Genomic DNA, 20857 nt, shown 5'->3' on the forward strand with positions numbered 1-20857 from the left:
AAGCTTGTAGACATATTGTCAAGATGTCAATCTCTAGTTGAAAACCTGATTTACTTGAATTAAAAGACAGAGTTCATAAGATATGTCTGGCCATATGCTATATTTTTCTTCAGACTAAAACCAACACTGATTTGATTCTACTACAAGTATTGCCTGTGTATCCAAAGCTTGACATGGCTCATACATCTGTGCCAGTGTCCATTGTTTGTCTTTATACTATGAAAAACACATTTGTGAGCCATGACTGCTGCATTGAGTGACATGTTCCTTCATGGCCATGGTCACACTAGTTCATTTTGAGCATATAGTACATACAGTACGCTGCCCTGCTGCTCGAGCACTATATGCTGAAAATAAATAGTCTATTATGCAGTATTCACTCCTCTTTGAGTAATGTTTGCTAAAAAGTACAGTGCCCAGCTGAATACAAAAATTGCCTAGCCCTTTTAAAAATGAAACTACATATTTGAGAACTGTTCGTAAAATTGTGAGTCTTCAGAAGTTGCATATTTTAATAATAGCTAACTTTAAATCAAATCACATGAATGTCATGTCATCGTTGCTTCGTTCATGTATTTCTATGTCCTGTTGATATAATACTGTAAACATTATATTCTATTTAATTTTGCCATATCCGATGACTGCTTTAAAAACCTAGTTTCCCCACAGGGACTATTATAGTTTCATGTTATCTCCTCGCCCCTCTGGAACTTGACCTGTTGGCTGGGGGGTCGTAACTAAGCCTTTTCCTAAAGGCCAGGGAAAGATAGCGATAGACCCAGGGGATAGAGACACCAATAGGTTTGTAGGTTGGAGGATGTAGCACTATGTATAGCTTTGGAAACAGGGGTTGAAGGAGACAGATAAATCTTTGTCCCTGTTGACCAAAGGCAGTGGAGGAGGGAGGGTTTGAATACCAGGCAGAGGACAGAGGAAGAGCTGTGTTTCTGCACCTTTCTCTGCAGCCAAATGAGACATTTAAATTGAATTGATTTTGTTTAAATTTAAACGTTTCCACCTTTACAAAGTGTGGCAGAACAGCAGAGAACAGAAAAATACCAGAGGAAGACACTGAAGAGTTTGTAACCTTTAGGATCCATTCAGGTGCCGCAACAGATCTCGTAAGTTATAATGCTCCCTCTAAATATTTGTAGAGGCACTTTGCTTGTAAGCGTATGGAACAGCATGACGTTAATCGAGTTTTGATATTCAAGGAATGCATTTTTTTGTCTTCTTAACTAAGGTTGGCAATAAAGTACAGTCGTTGAGTCTGTCGGTCCAATTTAATCCAGTATCTTGATCATTATTTGATGGATTTCTGTGCCATTTTGGTGCCCAGAGAATAAATCCCAATGCCACTGAGATATAGAAAAAAATTACCGTTAGCATACTGAGGGGAACTTTGTCATTACAACCACGAATCTATACAATAGCAATGTTGTCTGTCCATGTTTTACGCATACTGCAACTTTGGTACTTACTTACTGTAAGCCTTGTTTGCCTGTGTGTTTCTTCTTCTTATATGTTCAGTATTCACCAGACCTCCAGAGGCTGGAGCAGAGGGAGCACATTGGGGTTACAGAGCACAGTGTGTCGAGCATTACTATGGGCAAGAAGGACAACGTATACAGGTCTTGGAGCGGTAACCTTATTTTCTTTCTTATTTTTTTTAACTTATATTTATGTCTAGTGCAGCTCACACTGAGTCAGTAGGCCATGTAGGCGCGTCTTACTCAAGGACACTTCAACAAGTAGTATGTGTATGAGAAGAAAACAGTAAAACATTGTAAATAGTCCACTGTTTCTGTGCATTAACTGCTCATACCTAACCCATACCTGCTCATTATTATTCATCTTAGGGTGACAGTTAAAAGGAGTTTTGGAAATCATGCACGTTCAGTTATACTGCAAGAAAATAAGAACATTGAACATAAGCTCTGCTGTTTACCTCTTCATTAGCAACAGCCTGTTTGATTTTAACAAACAATCTCATCAAATAAGTATACAGTAATATCTAATATCTATCAAATGTACTCACGCAGCAGTAAATCAACTCTCTGTCTTTCTTTCTGCTGGTAGATGGTGATGACCCCAAAACAGACGCTCATGCTGACAGAAAGACTGGAAGATTCAACCAGAGGACACCCGGCAGCTCCTTAGAAACTGGTAACTCGGTACGACTCTCTTCCTGCTGTTTGTCCTCCTCTGATTTTGATCTTTTGTCACAGTTTGGATGGAAATATTTCCCAGGTCATTGGTAAATAAGTGTTGTTTGGACTTCAGGTAGACACATCAGCTATAAAACTAGAGTAACCAAAAATATGGGACTAAATCTTTTAATCTTTTTTTTATTTTGTTCAACTGTTTGCTAGATATTGTGAGAGCTTTCTATAGAGAGACACATTCATTACCATAAAATCTGACTCTCCTATTTCTTATATGATTTCATCTTTGAATTATTTTTGGGGGGTTCTTGACACTTGAAATGGTTTTATCTGAGGTCAGAAGTGAACTCTCCCTGCTTTCCTTGCTCTTCTTTGGTGTGATTTAAGTTCAAACTGTCACCCATTGGAAACTAATGTGTTTCAAATTGTCACCCTGGCTTTCTCTTGCACTGTCTTGTCCATATGTCTTGTCGACCTGTGTGTCACCATGCACACCCCATCGCTTCGTCTTCCGTTTGTGGCATGTGTCAACACTAAACTCAGCCTGAAGACAACTCGCTCCAGCTTGAATGTGCTTTTCCTGGTGACATGGCTGTCACTGCTGATGATGACGGAGTGAAGAAGAGTCACATAGGAAAGAGCTGTGAGGACAACGAAGAGGGACACCTGGACTATCACATCGGTCTTGTGATGAAAGAAAGATGTACTCGACACCAGCCTTTGTCTTGTCCTTGTTATAGCTTTGATGTTTTTGAAAGATTTTCATATTTAAAGGAGCAGTGTGTAGGATTTAGTGGCATCTAGCGGCAGGGTTTGCAACCAACATAATAATAATAATAATAATAATTCATAAAATTTTCTATAGCGCTTTATCATAGACACTCATTGCGCTTCAGGGTTGGGGGGGGGGGGGGGACTACTCTCTACCACCACCAATGTGTAGCACCCATCTGGGTGATGCATGGCAGCCTTACGACGCCAGACGCTCACCACACATCAGCTTGGTAGAGAGGGAGGGGAACATGATTTTAGTGGTGGGGGAAATGGAGCACCCAGAGAAAACAGACACGGGGAAAAATGCAAACTCCACACACAAAGGCCCACTACCTTCTTGCTGTGAGGCCACAGTGCTAACCATTGGGCCACTGTGCTGCCTTACGTAATACCACTTACATCACCCCTCTCTTTCCACGCGTGTAGTAGAACCTACAGTGGCTTCAGGTAAAAATGTGAAAGCCCTCTCTAGAGCCAGTGTTTGGTTTGGCTGTTCTGGGCCACTGTATAAATATGGCAGTGTAACATGGTGGGCTCTCTGGAAGGGTGGTGTGTAAATGATAACCCTAGACCTCAGCCATCTAACCATAGCCATTCGAGGTCAGTGCCTTTCAGGTGATTATACACTTATGACATTTTTTATTCCACTGTGGCCAATAGATCCCCCTAAATCCTACAATCCACTGCTCCTTCAAGATAGGAATAATATATTTTTGGCCTCCTTCACATAATCCTTTTGTGATGGGTAAAATATTCTCTAATTTTTTTGGATTTACATTTGCCTTTTAAGACATTGCTGCTGACACTGTTAAACCAATTAAATGTCTGTCTGTCTGTCCTTCCCAGATGAGGTGGTATCCACACTGGGAGTAGGAGCCTTTGGAAAGGTTGTGGAGTGTATTGATAGAGACAAGTAAGCCTGCATGCTGATTGAACCTTGACCTTCTAACTAAAGGATGGCAATACTGCTCGTGATAAGTTTCTCAGATTCAAATCTGTATCTTAGGACTTTGTTTTTGTCTCCATCCACCACGATGCAACATATCCTCATATCGTATGATATCTTACGAAACAATGTGCCCACTTTTTCGTGCGGAATCCTACGAATGTCCAACAGCACAAGCAATCAGTACACCTGTGTGAGCCTCTGCAGTGCAGAACCTGTTTGGGCAACAAAACTACTTGTCTAGGTTTAGGAAAAGATCGTGGTTTGGGTTCAGACAAGTATGTTTGTTGCTTAACTTACATATTGTACATGCAGTGGTTAAGTATGCAAGTTACGTAACAAGAATAAGTTGAAATAGGCCAACGTTGACTTTTGATTTCACAAGGTATGCAATAGCGGTCTCCTGAATGAAAGATGTGTTTTTTTGACTGATCCATCCACCCATACCTCCTCCCTATGCGGACTTGCTCTTTATACTACGTTGCCTGACTTCCTTAGAGGCAGCCCTGGATGTCCTGGCTGCACGATTACGTGGGTTATATATTAATTAAATAGGAAAGTATAAGTATGAACAGTGAATAAGAACAGCCTGCATGACAATATCCTGAATTATTAGCCAACAGCCTGAAACCAGAAACAGTTTAATCATCATGTAAACTGCAGAAGAATTCATTTTTGTGGCATAAATGCAGTTACTTTTCAGTACTTGCAGTATTTTTTTTCTGCATGTCTGTGTACACCTGTTTGTATGTTCAACAGAAAGGACCATGTGGCTGTGAAGATTGTGAGGAACATTGAGTCTTTCCGTGAAGTAGCGAGGTCTGAGATTGCAGTGCTGGAGGAGATCAACAACCTGGATGATGACAACAGATTGTAAGTGTAGTTGCAGCAGTCCCGTAAATCCTGGGGGGTGAATTTCTCCTCTAAAACCATTCAATTTTATCTATCATGTCCTTGTATTAGCTATGGGCTAACACAAATGCTACACCTCATGTTTATGGATCATTGACTCTCTCCTGCCAGTGCCTGTGTGAGGATGCTGGACTGGTTTGAGCATAACGGTCACATCTGCATCGTGTTTGAGCTGCTCGGCCTCAGCACCTTTGACTTTCTCCAACAGAACAAGTTCCTGCCGTTCAGTGTGGAGCAGATCAGACAAATGGCATTCCAGATCTTCAGAGCCGTCTGCTGTGAGTCAAGTTTGTGTGTTAGCTTCTTTCTACCAGGCATGTGTGACCTTTGACCCGTGATCTTGTCATTATTGATAACTTTTCATGGTGGAGAACTAAGGAAAAAAAGGAAGGCTTACGATCAAAAAAAAAGAAACAATCAACGGTGAGGACAAACACGGATCACAATTGGTGTAGCTTTTCCTTGTTGGGAGAGCAATGACAGAAGAGCAGGGACCAAGGGCAGATAATATGATCTTATCTGACGACTCCATTTGTAAGGTTTAGCCCCATGGTGGAAGGAGGAGACATGGACTCAATTCTTCACCTGGTGCTTTGATTTATTTCTTCCCCATTCACAGGGGAAGTGCAGTAGTGCAAAGATGAATTACTACAAAAATATCAAAAATAACAAAAACCAAACAAGGAAACTAAGTACAAACTATTCAAATTATCATACCAAACAAATATTAAAGCCTGCGCCTGCGCCTGCGCCTGCGCCTGCGCCTGCGCCTGCGCCTGCGCCTGCGCCTGCGCCTGCGCCTGCGCCTGCGCCTGCGCCTGCGCCTGCGTCCTTCCAGGCCAAAACCATTCTGCCCCAGGAACCTCTTCATCCTTCCTTTATACCTGAAGCCCCTCCTACAAGACAAACCAAAGTTAATTGGAAATCAATCCAACCCCATCATGTTACCTCAACATTCCAAAACATTTCTGGCTACATTAATACACAATATACCAACTATAAAACCAGAAATTAAATGTTACATGCTGAACAAGTTTCTCAAAACAGAAAGCTTTAGGCACTCCAGTACCCCCCTCTGTACTGGCTTACACTTGGACCGTTCCAGGTCTTCCCCCCTATAAATTACACCAAACTCTGTCACTTCTTGTTTGCCACTTCGTCCCAGATCCCTGCTTGAAGATGAGAACAGGTGAATGAGACATGCAAACATTTGGATGACCTTGGGTAAATCCAATAACCTAAAATAAATAACTTGAAATTAGCTGTGTATGTGTCGTATTTATCAAATCATGATTTCTACTCTTTCGACTAGTACTAAAAGGAAATAACATGAATTGACAAGCCATGTGTCCACTGATGCTAGCCCACATGCTAATGGTAATTCTAATGCTAACAGTCCTATGCTAATGCTCATGCTAGGGTTAGCTTAGCATGCTAGGACCAATGCTACCACTGGCTTAATTGAAGGCATGGGGTAACCCCTTGACTCCATCACTCTGCCTTTTCTTTCCCTCTGCCCTTATTTGCGCGCAAGGACTTGAAGAGATCGCTCCTGGGGGCGGTGGAGATGCAGCTAGCTCACCTAAGCATGTGTTGACAGTATTTGTGTAATTACTCTCATTGCCAGAGGGGGGAAACAAAAGTTCCATTCTGCATGTTTACTGTAATATATTGGTAAAAACATAAATATCTTAAATACTTATATTTTCCACATTATGAGGTTTGACTGGCACTCTTTTAATTATATAATCTCATTGCGCCCTCTTCTTCTGCAATGGTTTATTGCCACCAACTGTTTAGTTCAATGCTCAATGTTTTTGTGTGTTTCACAGTCCTGCATCGTAACAAACTGACCCACACAGACCTGAAGCCAGAGAACATCCTGTTTGTCTGCTCTGACTACGACCTGGAGTACAACGATGTGATGGTAAAAGTTCGTAAAACAAATAATACATGTAATGCTCTCATTTCAAGGTCTGTCATGTAGTGAAGGATGTTTCGTGTGTGTGTGTGTGTGTGGGGGGGTGTTTACAGGAATGTGAGGAGAGGAAGCTGAGGAGTTTCGATGTGAAAGTGGTGGATTTTGGCACCGCAAAATTTGACCACGAAGACCATGAATCTGAGGTATCAACACGCCATTACCGAGCTCCAGAGGTCATACTGGGTATATATATATATACACACACACACACACACACACACAAACTAAATTTGCATGTCAAATGATCTATGTTTTTTGTTTAAACTCTGTTTGTGCACAGATCTGGGCTGGAACCAGTCTTGTGACGTTTGGAGTTTGGGCTGCATCCTAATGGAGTTTTACCTGGGACGTACACTCTTCCAGGTACACACACACACACACACACACACACACACACACACACACAGACACAGAGAAATAATTCTATTTTTTTCCCCCTGCCTGTCTGTTGTTTCAGACCCATGACAGTAAAGAACATCTGGCCATAATGGAGAAAATCCTGGGACCGATTCCCCCCCACCTGCTGAAACAGACCAGGTATACAGGACACATATATAAGGGCGAGCAGACTAGCCCAACTATCCATTTCTCTAGAAAGATCCTCCCTGGCTCCCAAAGTTCTCCCAGGCCAGTTAGGAAGTAATCTGGGTCAGCCTTACAGTTGTGGAGGCATCTAGGAGGCATCCTTATTTGGTACTGATCTGAACTGATCACTTCTGCCCTCACATTAACTGTACTCTGGAATTGCACTTCCTAAATGCAACCCATAAGCCAAGTTTCTATTCAAATATAGCACAATTGTCTGTGTTTCCATCCACTTCTGTCGTGCGAAAAGTTTAAAAGATGCTACAATCACATAAAAATTCTTTACATAGTGTTTGTTTAGACTAATTTAGAGGATTGTGTGCCTGCAGGGAAACAACAAAACATAGCAGCCGTGAGCATTGTTTCCATCAGTTTCCATGATGATGGGTGTTTCCTTCTTATGACTGAAAGCACCACAGGTTATCTGTTTATGCCTTTTTCTTAATATGCTCTCCACGGCTGCAAATGTGACTTGAAATTGAGTGCTGGTGGGGAGGATGTAAATCTATCTTACTTGCAACTAACTACCGAATGACTCGTGTGTATGTGCTGTATTGTGTGAAGAAAGCAGCATTACGTGCACAACGGGTGTCTGAACTGGGAGGAGCCAAGCTCCTCTGACGAATACATCTGGAAACACTGTATGCCTCTCAAGGTACATAGATCAGCCAATCAGCTGCAGCCATGAGATAGTAGCAGAAACTTAGAGTAACTGTCGGTTTCTCAGCAGTACATGCGCAAGAAGAGCGAAGAGGAGAGTCAGCTGTTTGACCTGATCGGCTGCATGTTGGAGTACGACGTCTATAGACGGATCACCCTGGAGGAGGCACTATGGCACCCGTTCTTCAGCCCACTGAGGATGCAGAAGCCGCGCAGCTAGCACACGCATAAACACACACACACACACATATTCAACATATGCCTCAGGCTGTTAAGCAATGCAATTACTAGACTGGGTTTGTAGTTCTGAGTTGATGAGTTGAAGATTTTCAGTTTCATTTACAGTCATAACAGTTCTACAGAGCATTCCTGTCTACTTGAAATCAATTTGAAAACATGCCGTAATGATCCATTTGCATGTCACTGTAAAGAAAGTCAAGTGTAATGCGTGTATGCGAGTATTTTATTGTGTTTTCCTTTATTGATTCTTAGTCATTTTTGTCAGCAGTTTAATAAATATTTTACATTTTGGTGTGTCTTAATTCTGCTATATACAATGAATTTCTACTACGTTTTTGCTTGTGATCATACATCATCAGAGGTGGGCAGAATATCTAAACCCTTACTTAAATTAAAGTATGAGTATGAAGTATGTTGATTTCTTGTGTACTAACAGCAAAAAAAAAAAAAACAGGATGCTAAAAGATTAGTATATGCTGTATACAGTTAGTATGGATGGGCTAGTAATGGGCACAGGGCTATGGGTCTAAAGTGTCAGGGCCCCCCTGGCCTTCACCTGCAAAATGTCACTCGAAGAGACACACACCGACCACGAAGAGATTTAAAATGACCACAAAGAGACACAAAAAACTCCAAAAAGGGGCTAAACACAAAACGACAGCAAAGAGATACAAAACAAACACAGACTCACAAAATGACCACAAAAAGACAAAAAATTACCAAAAACAGACACAGAAAGAAAACAAAGTAACCACAAAACGACAAAAATGACACTTTACGACTACAAAGAAACACAAAACGACTATAAAGTCTTGTGTGGGAGTGTTTGCATTATTCCAAGGTGGGAAGACTGTGATATGTTCAAACTACAGGCTCTTTTTAGATGTATGCACAAAGAATGCAGCATGATCTTGCAGGGCTCTGCTGAAACCCTTTATGTATAACAACATGATGTAAAGAAAAAAAACAATTGGCAAATTAGCTCTATTTCCAGCTCAGGGTTTATGTAGAAGATGCAGTCTGTCAGTCTAAAGTAATTGTTAGCAATATAACCTAGAACTCCCTGACATCATCTGGTGAAACTGCACTGTTGATACAGGCTGCTGACATGCAAAGTGGACAATATTTATCAAGATTTAAGCAGACGAGGAAGTTTCCATGACTGAATAGTTATCCAGCTATGAAATATTACGTGTGCAATAGCGACCGCTTGGATAAACTGAAGGCTTGCCTGCTGTCTGGGAACCATCAGTTTAAAGCTACTAAATCAAATGACTGTTATAAAGCAGTATAAAACAAAGCAGGTCCGGGGGCCAAGGCACACAATTTTTACATAATGCCATGGCCAGTCTGGCTCATTACCTTTGCTGCATGTTATCTTTGATCTGTTATGAGTCAATCTATACTTGACACAAAAGAGGGACCAAAATCCAAACGCCAAAAGATGGAACTCAAAAAGTGTTTATTTTCTGGTGGTAAACGTGGACATTAAACAACTTCATGAATTAAGGTAGCCCACATGCATGGGCGGATTATGAGACAATGAGACTATTTTTGTTGTTTTGCGTGTCATCTTTTTTATTATCTATCTTTGTGGTTTGTTACACATCTTTCTGTGGTTTTGTGTCTCTTTATGGTCACTTTGTCTCTTTGCATTTGCTTTGTGTCTATTTGTGGTCGTTTTATGTATCTTTGTAGTCATTTTACATATCTTTGTGGACGGTATGTGTCTGTGGTTTGTAGGCATCCATGCCTACATGAATGCAACTTTAGTTTTGGTATCGTTGAGCTTATGTCCAAAATGATTGTGACTCCTCATTTGGTAATTTGGCACTGGCACTTTAACTGAGCTGCTTGTTAAATGTATAACTTATTTTATTTTAAATATTGATACTAGATACATTTTACTTTTTATTTGCATATTTCTTTTTTATTTATGTCTTTTTATAATTGATTCATCTTGTGTTAAATGTTTTGTAATTTTGACACTTGTTCAGTGTTTCTCTTTTATCAAAGAGTGCACCCAAACAAGTTCCTAGCAACTGTCAATTCACAATTTAATCTGCAATCTTGATCTAGATCTATCTTGACTTCATGTTGTGGTGTATTTTAGGAAGGCAGTGACCAGCCAAAAACCCAAGTGCAGGCAAAACGTAGCCCAATCAGAGACTAGAACCTGTCCAAAGCATCATAAAAGTATTCCAATTTTTAATTTTCACTTAGGAAAGGGCTAGAACTTCACACTCCATGGAGAACAGAACACTAATGGCACTGTCACTGCAGAAAAATGAATTCAACTTAAATTTCTCATTCTTGGTAGTTGGTAGTAATTCTTAAGCAAAAATCTATTTTATATTCAACTTAAGATTTTTTTTACTTTGAACTCATTTTTCAGCCCACTTTCTTGTGGGTTTTTCCCTATGAAGCACATGTCCTCTGCAAGTCTCTGCGGGATATCAGACTTGCAGTAAGTGTGCATAAAGGGCTGAAAAAGTCAGTAAGCACCCCCCATGCACTGATTTCACAGTGGGACAGGCCTGAACCCTTGTGGACTTATCAGAAAACGCATGTCAAAGTCTGTGAAACTGGACCGTTGAACTCTTTAATGCCGCTTACTGCCACTGACCTCTGACCCCTCTGGTTTCACTGGGAACTATGAAACAAATGTTTAAATTATACTGTAGTGCTGTCACTATTACGTGCCTCCTATTTACTGTCACTAAACTATAGCCATATCCAGTAGCATGGCTAAAAATAAGTCATAATAAACCAGAATTTTCCTTGAATGCTGCATATTTGTTGTGTGTTCACTAGCAATATATTCTACATATGCATGAGTACAAACACATGGTGATAGATGGTCTGAAAACAAAAAAGAAAGGGAGAGAAGGTTTTAATTTTAAACTTTATTAGCTGTCAGATCGGGCCTTGAGGAAATGGGTCACAACGGGCTGAGGCCCATGTAGTATTGTGTGCATTTGAGATGGAGCAAGACAGGACTTTTCCGTGTGAATTATAATAAGTGTTGCAAATTTAATTTGGAAAGTAATACTTTATATTTTTACTTTTGAAAATCACATTGATAATAGCCATGTTTTGTTGCCACTGTTTCTCTGGTTTCCCAGATTCTTTCGCTCTATGGTGTTTTAAGCACCCAACGTCGACTTCAAGGCACCTAACCATAACCTTAACCATTGCCTAATCCTAGTGCTTTCCAGGCAGCGCTGCCTGGAAGACGACGTTGGGGGCTTAAAACACCAAACACCGTTTCTTTCATAAGCTGGTCATGGCAGATAGTGGCACAATGTGAACCTTGTCGTTGCCGATAATAGGTTGCAACAGCAAAGGGTTGACGGTATTTCCACCAGATGCATCAGCTTGAGTCAGCACAAGGGGCTGCGGGTCACATCTTTCTGTGACGCCTGGTGGTCCAGCGGCCAACGACCTGCTTATAAAGCAGGAGAACATGGCTGCTAATTGCAGCCGCACCTCCCTTTGCCAAAAGGCATACACCAGGGGGTTGATCAGTGAGTTGGACAGTCCCAACAGCCACAAATAATTCTCTAACACGGCAGTGAGTTCGCAGCTTTCACACAGAAGGTGCACTATGCAAGCGACAAAGAAGGGACACCAGAGGACCAAGAAGCAGCCCACAAGCACCCCCACTGTCCTCAGGGCCTTGACGTGGCTCCAGTAATGGCTCCTCAGATGCTGATGCTGCTGATGATACCCGCAATGTTGATGGCAATGGTGGTCAGTCGTCCTGGAACCAGCTTGCCTAACTTGACATATCTGCTTCTGGTGGCTGCAGGCGATCTTCAGGATGTCCAGGTAGATGTAAAGGAATACAGAGAGCAACGGGAAGAAGCACACGCTGAATAACACGATCATGCCCACCTGGTGAATGACGGAGAAAAAGGCACAGAATCCGCCGTATTCTTCCGCCTGCAGCTGCCGCACCATGACTGAGGAACAGAGGGCATGGGTTATTTGCTATACGACACTTCGATCAAGAAAAAAAGCATTGTAACCCATCCATATGCCATCAGTAAATTCTGTCTGATAACCCTTCAAACTCATGGATGTAGTCTATGTCTCAAACTTGATATCCCAGCAGTACCTTTTGCAACATGGCATGCAACAACAACAACACAGTGCCTTGCATTTTTTAAATTCTTCTGAACACTAGCTCCTTTTACCATAACACACCATACATTTATTAAGCAGTTGTATATTTTAAGGTCTCACCTGGCAAGAATCCCATAGTGAGGGAGCTGATCCACAGAGCCAGCAGGGACCCCACTGCTGTTGCCTTCCCAGACAGCTGGGAGTACCGCAGGGGCATCTTGATGGCTGCGTAGCGGTCAAGTGAGATCAGGAACATGGACATAATAGATGCTGTGCAGGGTGATGTCACGAAGGCCATCCGCATCAAACACCGCATCTTGCCCTGATCAGGAGGCGTAGTGTTTGTGGGCGCATCGTCAGTGACCTGGTTGTGCTGGTTCGGAGAGTTGTTGCTGTCACTGTTAAAGTTGAAGTTCTCTGTGGCCAGGCCAGTGATGGCCACACCCACCAGGGCATCGGCCAGTGCCAAGTTGAGGACAAAGCACCAGCTCTGGCTTCTTTTCCTGAGGAGTAGCTTAAGTAGAGCGGCTGCCACCAGCAGGTTGGTGGAGGTGATGAGGCAAGAGGCGATGCTCAGGGTCACACCCATCACCCGAGGCTTCACGTCACTTTGGGTTGTCGGCTCGTTGGTGTCCATGCTGTTAGGAGCCATGCTAACAGTGGTCTCGGTGCTCACAAGTCCACTCATATATGACATGTTGATAACAAAAACACACAGCTTTTAAGGTGAAATCCACAAAGCTGACATTGCTGCGATTAGAGACTGTGTTTTATCCGTCGTTCATCACAAAATGCGGCACTTGCACCATTAGAAACTGTTAGAAGAAATAGAGATGTGCACAAATGCTCCAACACAAACTAGGTTAAGACTGTGTTTAAATATCATTAAAAAAAAACTTCAAGAACTCCAACATCTGACGGCACTTCATCACAAGATGAAGAATCTTATCAGCCAATATCGTCCTTTTACGTTAATCCAATGTCATGTAATGTTTCCACTCATGTCAACGTTTAAGGAAGACAGTCTGTCGCTAAAACATCCATTCGATCTCACCAGTTTCATCTGTGTCCTTAAGATCCCTTCAACAAATGCAGAAGGACAGAAACACTGACAGCATTATCAGCAGTTATCGCTTGTCCCTCCCCTTCCCACACACACACACACACACACACACACACACACACGTGCGCACACACGCGCGCAAACACACACACACACACACACACACACACACACACACACACACAGTCTATAGACACACAGCACAAACACATACATAACCTTCTGCTGCTCATCCGTTGCTTCTGTTGCTGCTCTCTGGGATTGACCCTTGTCCCAGCCGCCTGCCTGCTGGCTCTCTGTCTATTTTGTATCATCAATTTAAAAATATGTAAGCCTATCATTTGTATCAGAATATATTTTTTTTAAATTGAGGCTCGGAAAGTGTTCCAAACCTTAGTAGGCTACATACAGAACAAGTTTAAGATTACGCATTTATAAGGGCATGGGGAGAAAAGATGAACAGAAACACCAATCGTGTGGCCACTTTTCATGTCAACACCACACAAAGCAGGTTACTGTAATGATCTAGAACCACTATCATTTCTATTCAAATGTGAAATATAAATATAGATTATTAGACCACCATACAATGATATGTTAAAGAAAGACACATCAAATTACTTTGTCATTTACCTCTAAATCACAGCATGCTGGAGGAACAATGAATTCCACTGATGAAACATAAATCAAAGATGACATTAGTAAGTGAAAACATTGGCTACTTAGCAATGAATCCTATTCTGAGTCTAATTCTGATACTGATTCGGTTTATTATAATACAGCGTAACAGCATCTTATTCATGTGCCGTGTGAATTCAAACAAACTGTGTACTCTAATGTGGATGAGGGTCCTGTTGCCACGCTGCATGCACTGTATTGTTCATTAGTAGTGTTAAAAAAAAAAAACGGTATTGCTTTATGTCATATTGAGACTAATTTACTAAAATCCATTTAGTAATATATAACACAAGCAGCTAAACTGTGTGTATGTGCTGTACAGAGTTGAATGAGCTTGGTTAAACTCTAACCCTGCTGGCTGCTCTCCTACTCTGGCCCCAGAGTTCCCAGGAGACGCATCTGGCATGATGGGACCATTTTCCACTAAGATTCACACACAAATAGATCTGGCTAATGATGCTTTCTCGCTGCACCCACTCCAAACATCACCTGGCATCACATCAGCTTCTTAAAGTAGCAGTTATAGTCTGTGAGAAAAATACTAAAAGAAAGAACGGGAAAAATACCCTATCTAAACTAAATCTGGTTAATGATTAGCTTTGATAATGTGCCAATAACCTTTTCATAACCTTTTTTATAATCAGTTAAATGCCTACTTTTTTAAACAGGCGTTTGGTTGACCTGTCCGCACTTTATTTATAATTTTATTTTACTTTTAATGTTTTATTTTATGATTGTAATTGTGAACTGTGTTGTATGTTTTATGTAAAGTACTCTGTGATTTTTATCTGTGAAAAGCGCTATATAGGTACATTTTACTTACATTTACTAATGTTGGCACACTAAATATGGTGAACATTATCATTGTAACCATGTTTACATCGCTGATGTTAGCATTTACCTCATTGATTTCGATTCTAGAAATATTTGAAAATGAGCACATATTTAGGCTAATATAAGATAATACCTCTTTTGCATATTTAACATTTCAGAAAACTTGAAGTAGAAACAATTTAAGTAATCAATTTGGGAAAGTATCATTGTGTTGTTATAAGTATGACCCTATTTACCTGTGTCTGCCCTTAAACATAACTGGATCTTGATATAATGTGAGGGTTCACCCAGCATCCCGTTATAGGTTACACAACCCCATCCTCAAACCACAACACAACAATCCCAGCAAGCCCAGAGCAGCGGAGCACAGTTTCATTGGGTTCAATATGAGTCCACAGAAACCTGAGAGGAGAGATCCTCTTTTTAATACCCCTCACACCCCCCTCCCTCCTAACAAACCAAAATAGCTCCAACAGACACACAATGTAGGAATGTTATTCACCCCTGCTAGACCTTTCAGGACCTTTCAAAACAAAGTGTGGGTCAGCAGTAATTGTGCCCAGTGCCCAGCAGCACCCAGGGAGCTGGAATCCTGTTTATGCCTCTGCCAACGCCATCCTCCAACTGCTGTGACGAATTCTTGTGCCTCCACCTGGGCCTGGGATCTGTTTCTAAGAAGCCTCAGAGTGTTTTTAACCAACGTGAGGAGTTTTTCCAGATCAGTCTGTCAGGAAAGAGTTCTTCTCAACAGGATTGTTAAGGTGATGATGTTATGTGAGTGATGTTTAAGGGTGATGTGTGGCGTTCAACAGGAGCAGGGATTTAGCTGCTGCTTCCCATTGTGGTTACACATCAATGTGGCCTGCAGCACAGTTTGAGTTGTATCAGAGGCCTTGGGGTTGTGTCTGTTTAGTGACAATCAACTCAACTTTAAAGATCAAGTCCATTACATTACATTATTTAATTTTTTATATAATTTGGTTGCTTCCCAGTAGTGTTCCTTACGTATTCCAATCCAAATATTCATATTTTGTTTAAGTACGAAGTTTTAGCATCAAAAGCTGTTTTCCTAAGCCTTTCTAAAAACCTTTTGCAACATGACCGGACAGGTTTCTGGATGATGATGTTGCTACATATACATATCCTTATCTATAGTCAGTGTATTTGATAGATAAAATATTTTTCACCGCTTTATTTGCTGTCAGACAGTCCTTTCCAACGGGGAACTGAAGCCGTTATATCGCTCTCTTCAAAGCCACCAGACTCCTTTGACAAAAACAGTCATTTTATCTTGCTGGTCTACCGCTGCCTCGATCGGCTAGTTTGTTTGTGTTATTGTGTGACCTTTGAGTCTGAACCAATGTGTCTCCTACAGCAGTGATGTTACATTGCTTTGCTTCTGTGCCATTATGTCTAAACTTAGCTAACTTTGACTCAGCTAGTGCTAGCATTTACATTATTCATAACCTCATTGATTAGCTTACTGAGGTAACCTACGTCACTACTTTTTTTGCTAAGGCTGAGTAGTCGTTTGGAATTCGCTTCTAAATAAAATTGCTTTCTAGCCAATTAAAAACATAAATCATAAAACATCAATAGACGGGTGGACAAAATTGCAATTTATTGTTGTGTTTGGAACTTTTCTGAGGAAAAAGAAACTCCCAGGATTCTTTTCTTCAGTCCACCTAATTTGAATCTGGCCTGAAGACTGCTTTGCTGTACCAAAATCTTTTAACCAGTAGAGTGAACAAATAATGCAAACTCATAGTCTGTCAAGAAGAAAAGTTTCATAATAAATGTATGCATCATGTATTGGTACTTCAGAAATTTTAAAATACTGGGCATAGGCCAAAATCTTCGAAATGAAATAATAATCCAATTTCTTTCTGCTTTGTGTCAGTGTACTAGCCACAGTCACCAATGTACAAGAAAGCAACAACAACAAAATAAGTGATTGCATTTGTGTTTCTATCAGACGGAAGATGTCCTTAAAGAGACGGCTGCTGTCCATGTTGTTGTGTTGTGTTTATTGCGTGGCCTCGCTCTTCTGCCTCCACCCAAACCGCAACAACTGCTTCTCTATGGGAGCTCGGTGAGTGTCAGTGTGTTAAACATCGACAACTGTTTAAGAACTGCTTTTGTGTATTTATTCATTTATTTTATTTTTATTTTATTTTTTTCACATGCTGTATTCGAAGTTGTACTTGAACATATCTGAAAGACTACAGCAAATGGACAGCTGACCATTTATTTAGAGGGTATGATTTTCATATTTTTTAATTCTAAACCAATTTAGTCCAGGTTACTTTGCATGTGCAGTTAGTTAGCAAACTCATATTAGAGGAGCAAAAAAAGTCGTTAATTAGCAAAAGATGGTGGTCAGTTATGTTAGGAGCTAAGTTAAGAGTCGAACAATAAAGTTCTTTGACGTAAAGTATATTTGCATATGTGCTCTTCTTCTGTGGTTTGGGCGTGCTAGTTATTTATTTAAAATCAACAAAAACAGTTTAAGATGCTCGCTCACTCATATGGCATTTCAGCACAGCTGCTCTTTTGGCCCTTTCTTCAGTATTTTTCCTTTTCTTCCTTTTCTTTTTTACTTTTTCTCCCTCTCCACTTCTCAGTTCAGTTCTCACTCTTCTTAATTTCCCCTAGGAATCTGGTGTCAGTCGTTCAGCAGCTTTACCAGCGTGTCATTCGACTGCTGCGCACCACTCTGTGATCCACAGCGCTGCCTGTGTTTCAACCAATAACTCTGGACCTGTCCTGCCACTGCGGCCACTGTGGCTGTTTTCAAGCATGTCCACCGGTAGTGCATCACCAACTTAAAATAATAAGAAGAAATAGAGAAAGAGGAATGGTTTCACTCCACTCACGGACTTTCAGTTTTCTCTGATTTGGGATCCAAGTGCCCTGTTGTGTTCACTACTGCAGTTACCTAACTATATTTTAGATGAAGGGGCGAGGAGTATCTGAAAAAGTTAAAAAAAATTCTGACGTAGATTAACATTGTGGATATCTGCTGTGTGAGATGCGAGTGACGTGAAAAGGACAGTAGTCTTTTAAATGCATTTTGAGGGTTCACTGTGAGCGTGGCTGCTGTGCTGTACACTGCAACAGCAGAAGAATGAAGGTTAAAGAAACAGGCTTGTAACCAGGAGTTTGATGGTTGAAATTCATGGACACGCTGGCAGTATTGTTGTAGTAATCCAGATTTTCTTCCCTTCATTAACAATCACAGAGCTGTCCCTGAGCAAGGCACAAAACGTTTTCAGTGGAGTTGCATTGTAGCTGGCAGTTGCACCTGTGGTGTGAGTGTAGCTTCAAACACACACATTAGAGGTCTTCACAGGTTTAAAATTTGGGAAAACCTGCCCAAAAGTCAATATGCATAAATTAATTGTCATGGAAAGGTCTTAAAGGAGACTGGGTCCAAAAGGGACTTGAGAATAATCAAAGCCCCTTTCACGCATGCACTGCAACCCTGAAATTATTTAGACATTAACCAGAGGATCTGTATGTGAGAATGCAAATGTCCAAATCAGTTGGACTGGACATTAAATGGACTTTACCCTGCCATCTCCCTATTACAAAGTCTGTGTAATCTCCAATTGAGCCCATGTGTGAATAGAGCAGGTCATTAACCAGATTCTACCCAGCGAGTGACTGAGGGGTGTTGATGACGTTTCTACCATGCGGTTCATCCAAAACCCAAAGAAAGCAAACATCCAGAAATAAAGAAGGATCATTTACAGGAAGACGGCAACGAAAATGTCAAACTGGAGCAACAACTCTTGCAGGCACCACCCCTTGCCTAAACCCGAGTATTTCTAGTAGGTGAGAATGTGTCTGACACTGAACATCTTCTGTTGTGTGATATGAAAAAGGGCAATATCATTATTTAATAAATATAGAAAGATCCACTCCAATGTTCACTCCAATAAAACAAAATACATTTTCTTTAAAAGCCTATGTGTAATCTCTCTATTGTTTAATCATGTATTTCCACTAATGCAGGCAATATGCCATAAATCTTCTGAATGACCTAGGTCTGTGGTTGTAAAGTTTCATAATGCTGTAATCATTCTAATTTTGTTTTAGTAGTCTCACTACAATGAACTGGCTACTATAGGGACTAAATCAAAAAACCCACAAGAGTCTTAGCCTTCCAGTCATAATTATATGCAATGCCAAGACTGTTTAGGGACCCCAGTATGCAGACATATTCAAATATACCTTAAAATAACTCAAATACATTTTAAAAAAGGTGAAAATAACACATTTGTACGGCATGATAAAAACGGCATGCTCTTAGCCCAAAACTCCATGAGATTAGCATAAAGTGCTACACTTATTTTCATTCAGATATCTTGAGGTGAGAGGTCAAGGGACCTTTTTCAAAATGGCCATGCCAATTTTTACCATGCCAAAATGTAGCCTAACTTTGGAACTTAGTTCCCAACAAGCTAGCATGGCATGGTTGGTACCATGTGGATGTGTGGATGGCAATAGATGCCTTAAAGGTCCCATAATGTAAAAAGTGAGATTTCCGTGTCCTTTTTGATGTAAGCATGTTGAGGTGCTATATGAATACTGTGAAAGTATCAAAACGCTCAATCCACAGAGAAATGCACGCAGCCTGAAGTCAGAAACTGTGCTTTTAAGAGCCGTCAAGACTTCCATACAGTTGTGATGTCACAACTATACAATGTACTGTTATAGGTAGAAAGTGCCACTACATTGCCGTTACAGTCATTCCCCGGCTGCAAAAGACAGTGCAGAGACTCCGCGAGCACAGTAGCAGAAGACCCATGGACTGTATAAAGATGGACGACACGCCCACCAATTGCGAGTCTATCAAAGCTGTCAATCAATCAATCAATTTTTTACCCAATTTTTATAGAATCAAATAACTAATACAAACCAAACTTAACAGAAAAATTAACATTAGAACAAGCATCAGCGTGATAACAACTAGCCTACATAAAATTACAGAAACCATCTTTGGAAACACTGACCAATCAGAGCAGACTGAGCTTTTTTGGGAGGGGGCTTTAAAGTGGCCATATTATGCTCATTTTCAGGTTCATAATTGTATTTTGAGTTTGTACCAGAATAGGTTTACATGGTTTAATTTTCAAAAAACACCATAGTTTTGTTGTACTGCACATTGCTGCAGCTCCTCTTTTCACCCTTTAGCTACAGAGTGAGACCTCTCAACTTCTGTAACATCTTTGTTGTCAGTCGCACATGCGCAGTAGCTAGGTAAGGACTACATGAGCTAGCTAGCTGTTTCTCCAACTTTGGCCTGTACATGGCAGGATTAGCTGGGAGACTTATTCTAAACGAGGGTGCACTTCCAACTTTGCGTGGAATACCTGCAGAACAGGGACATGTAAGTAGTTCTAGCAGTGTTTTGCCATTGAGAATGAGCTAGCATGCTAGCACTAGCATGCTAATGGTTAGCCCCCTCGTCTCGGCTAGTGACGTAGAAAGCCGTGCAGATTTTGAACAGCTCACCCAGAGACTGAAGGGAGGACACATTCTGAAACCCGTATCTCACTGAAAACAGCATGGATGGGGTTTTTTCAAAGTTTGTATGCGTTTGGAAGCACCAGAGACACAAAATAACAAAAATATATAACAAAATAATAAAATCCCAGAAAAAGTGTTTTTTTTTCATAATATGGGCACTTTAAAGAGATAGACAGAGGTCAATACAGTCATACCAATATATTTAGACAGACAGTATGAGAAAAAGAATGTGTTTTTTTAACAGTTAAGCATGTAAACATGTTCTAGTAGAAACCCAAAATACAAGTATGAACCTGAAAATGCATGATATGGCACCTTTAATTCGTCTAGTTTCATTTCATACTAATTAATATCTC

General features: G+C 40.8%; 2 protein-coding genes across 2 annotated transcripts; one reads left to right on the plus strand and one right to left on the minus strand.

Annotated features, from left to right (window-relative positions):
* Positions 1-1605: 1605 nt before the first annotated feature.
* On the plus strand, positions 1606-8243 carry LOC144528212 (dual specificity protein kinase CLK4-like). Its single transcript, XM_078266699.1, has 12 exons — positions 1606-1642; positions 2080-2174; positions 2709-2868; positions 3786-3852; positions 4645-4758; positions 4909-5075; positions 6630-6718; positions 6832-6961; positions 7059-7141; positions 7236-7315; positions 7928-8018; positions 8091-8243. Exons 1-12 carry the CDS (start codon positions 1606-1608, stop codon positions 8241-8243), a joined length of 1266 nt encoding a protein of 421 aa, XP_078122825.1.
* A 3293-nt stretch (positions 8244-11536) lies between these two features.
* On the minus strand, positions 11537-13088 carry gpr119 (G protein-coupled receptor 119). The gene is made up of 2 exons (XM_078265286.1): positions 12512-13088; positions 11537-12228 (listed from the first exon to the last, which is right to left on the minus strand). Exons 1-2 carry the CDS (start codon positions 13086-13088, stop codon positions 11537-11539), a joined length of 1269 nt encoding a protein of 422 aa, XP_078121412.1.
* Positions 13089-20857: the final 7769 nt, after the last annotated feature.

Source organism: Sander vitreus, chromosome 13, assembly GCF_031162955.1.
Source record: "Sander vitreus isolate 19-12246 chromosome 13, sanVit1, whole genome shotgun sequence".
Lineage (NCBI taxonomy): Eukaryota > Metazoa > Chordata > Actinopteri > Perciformes > Percidae > Sander > Sander vitreus.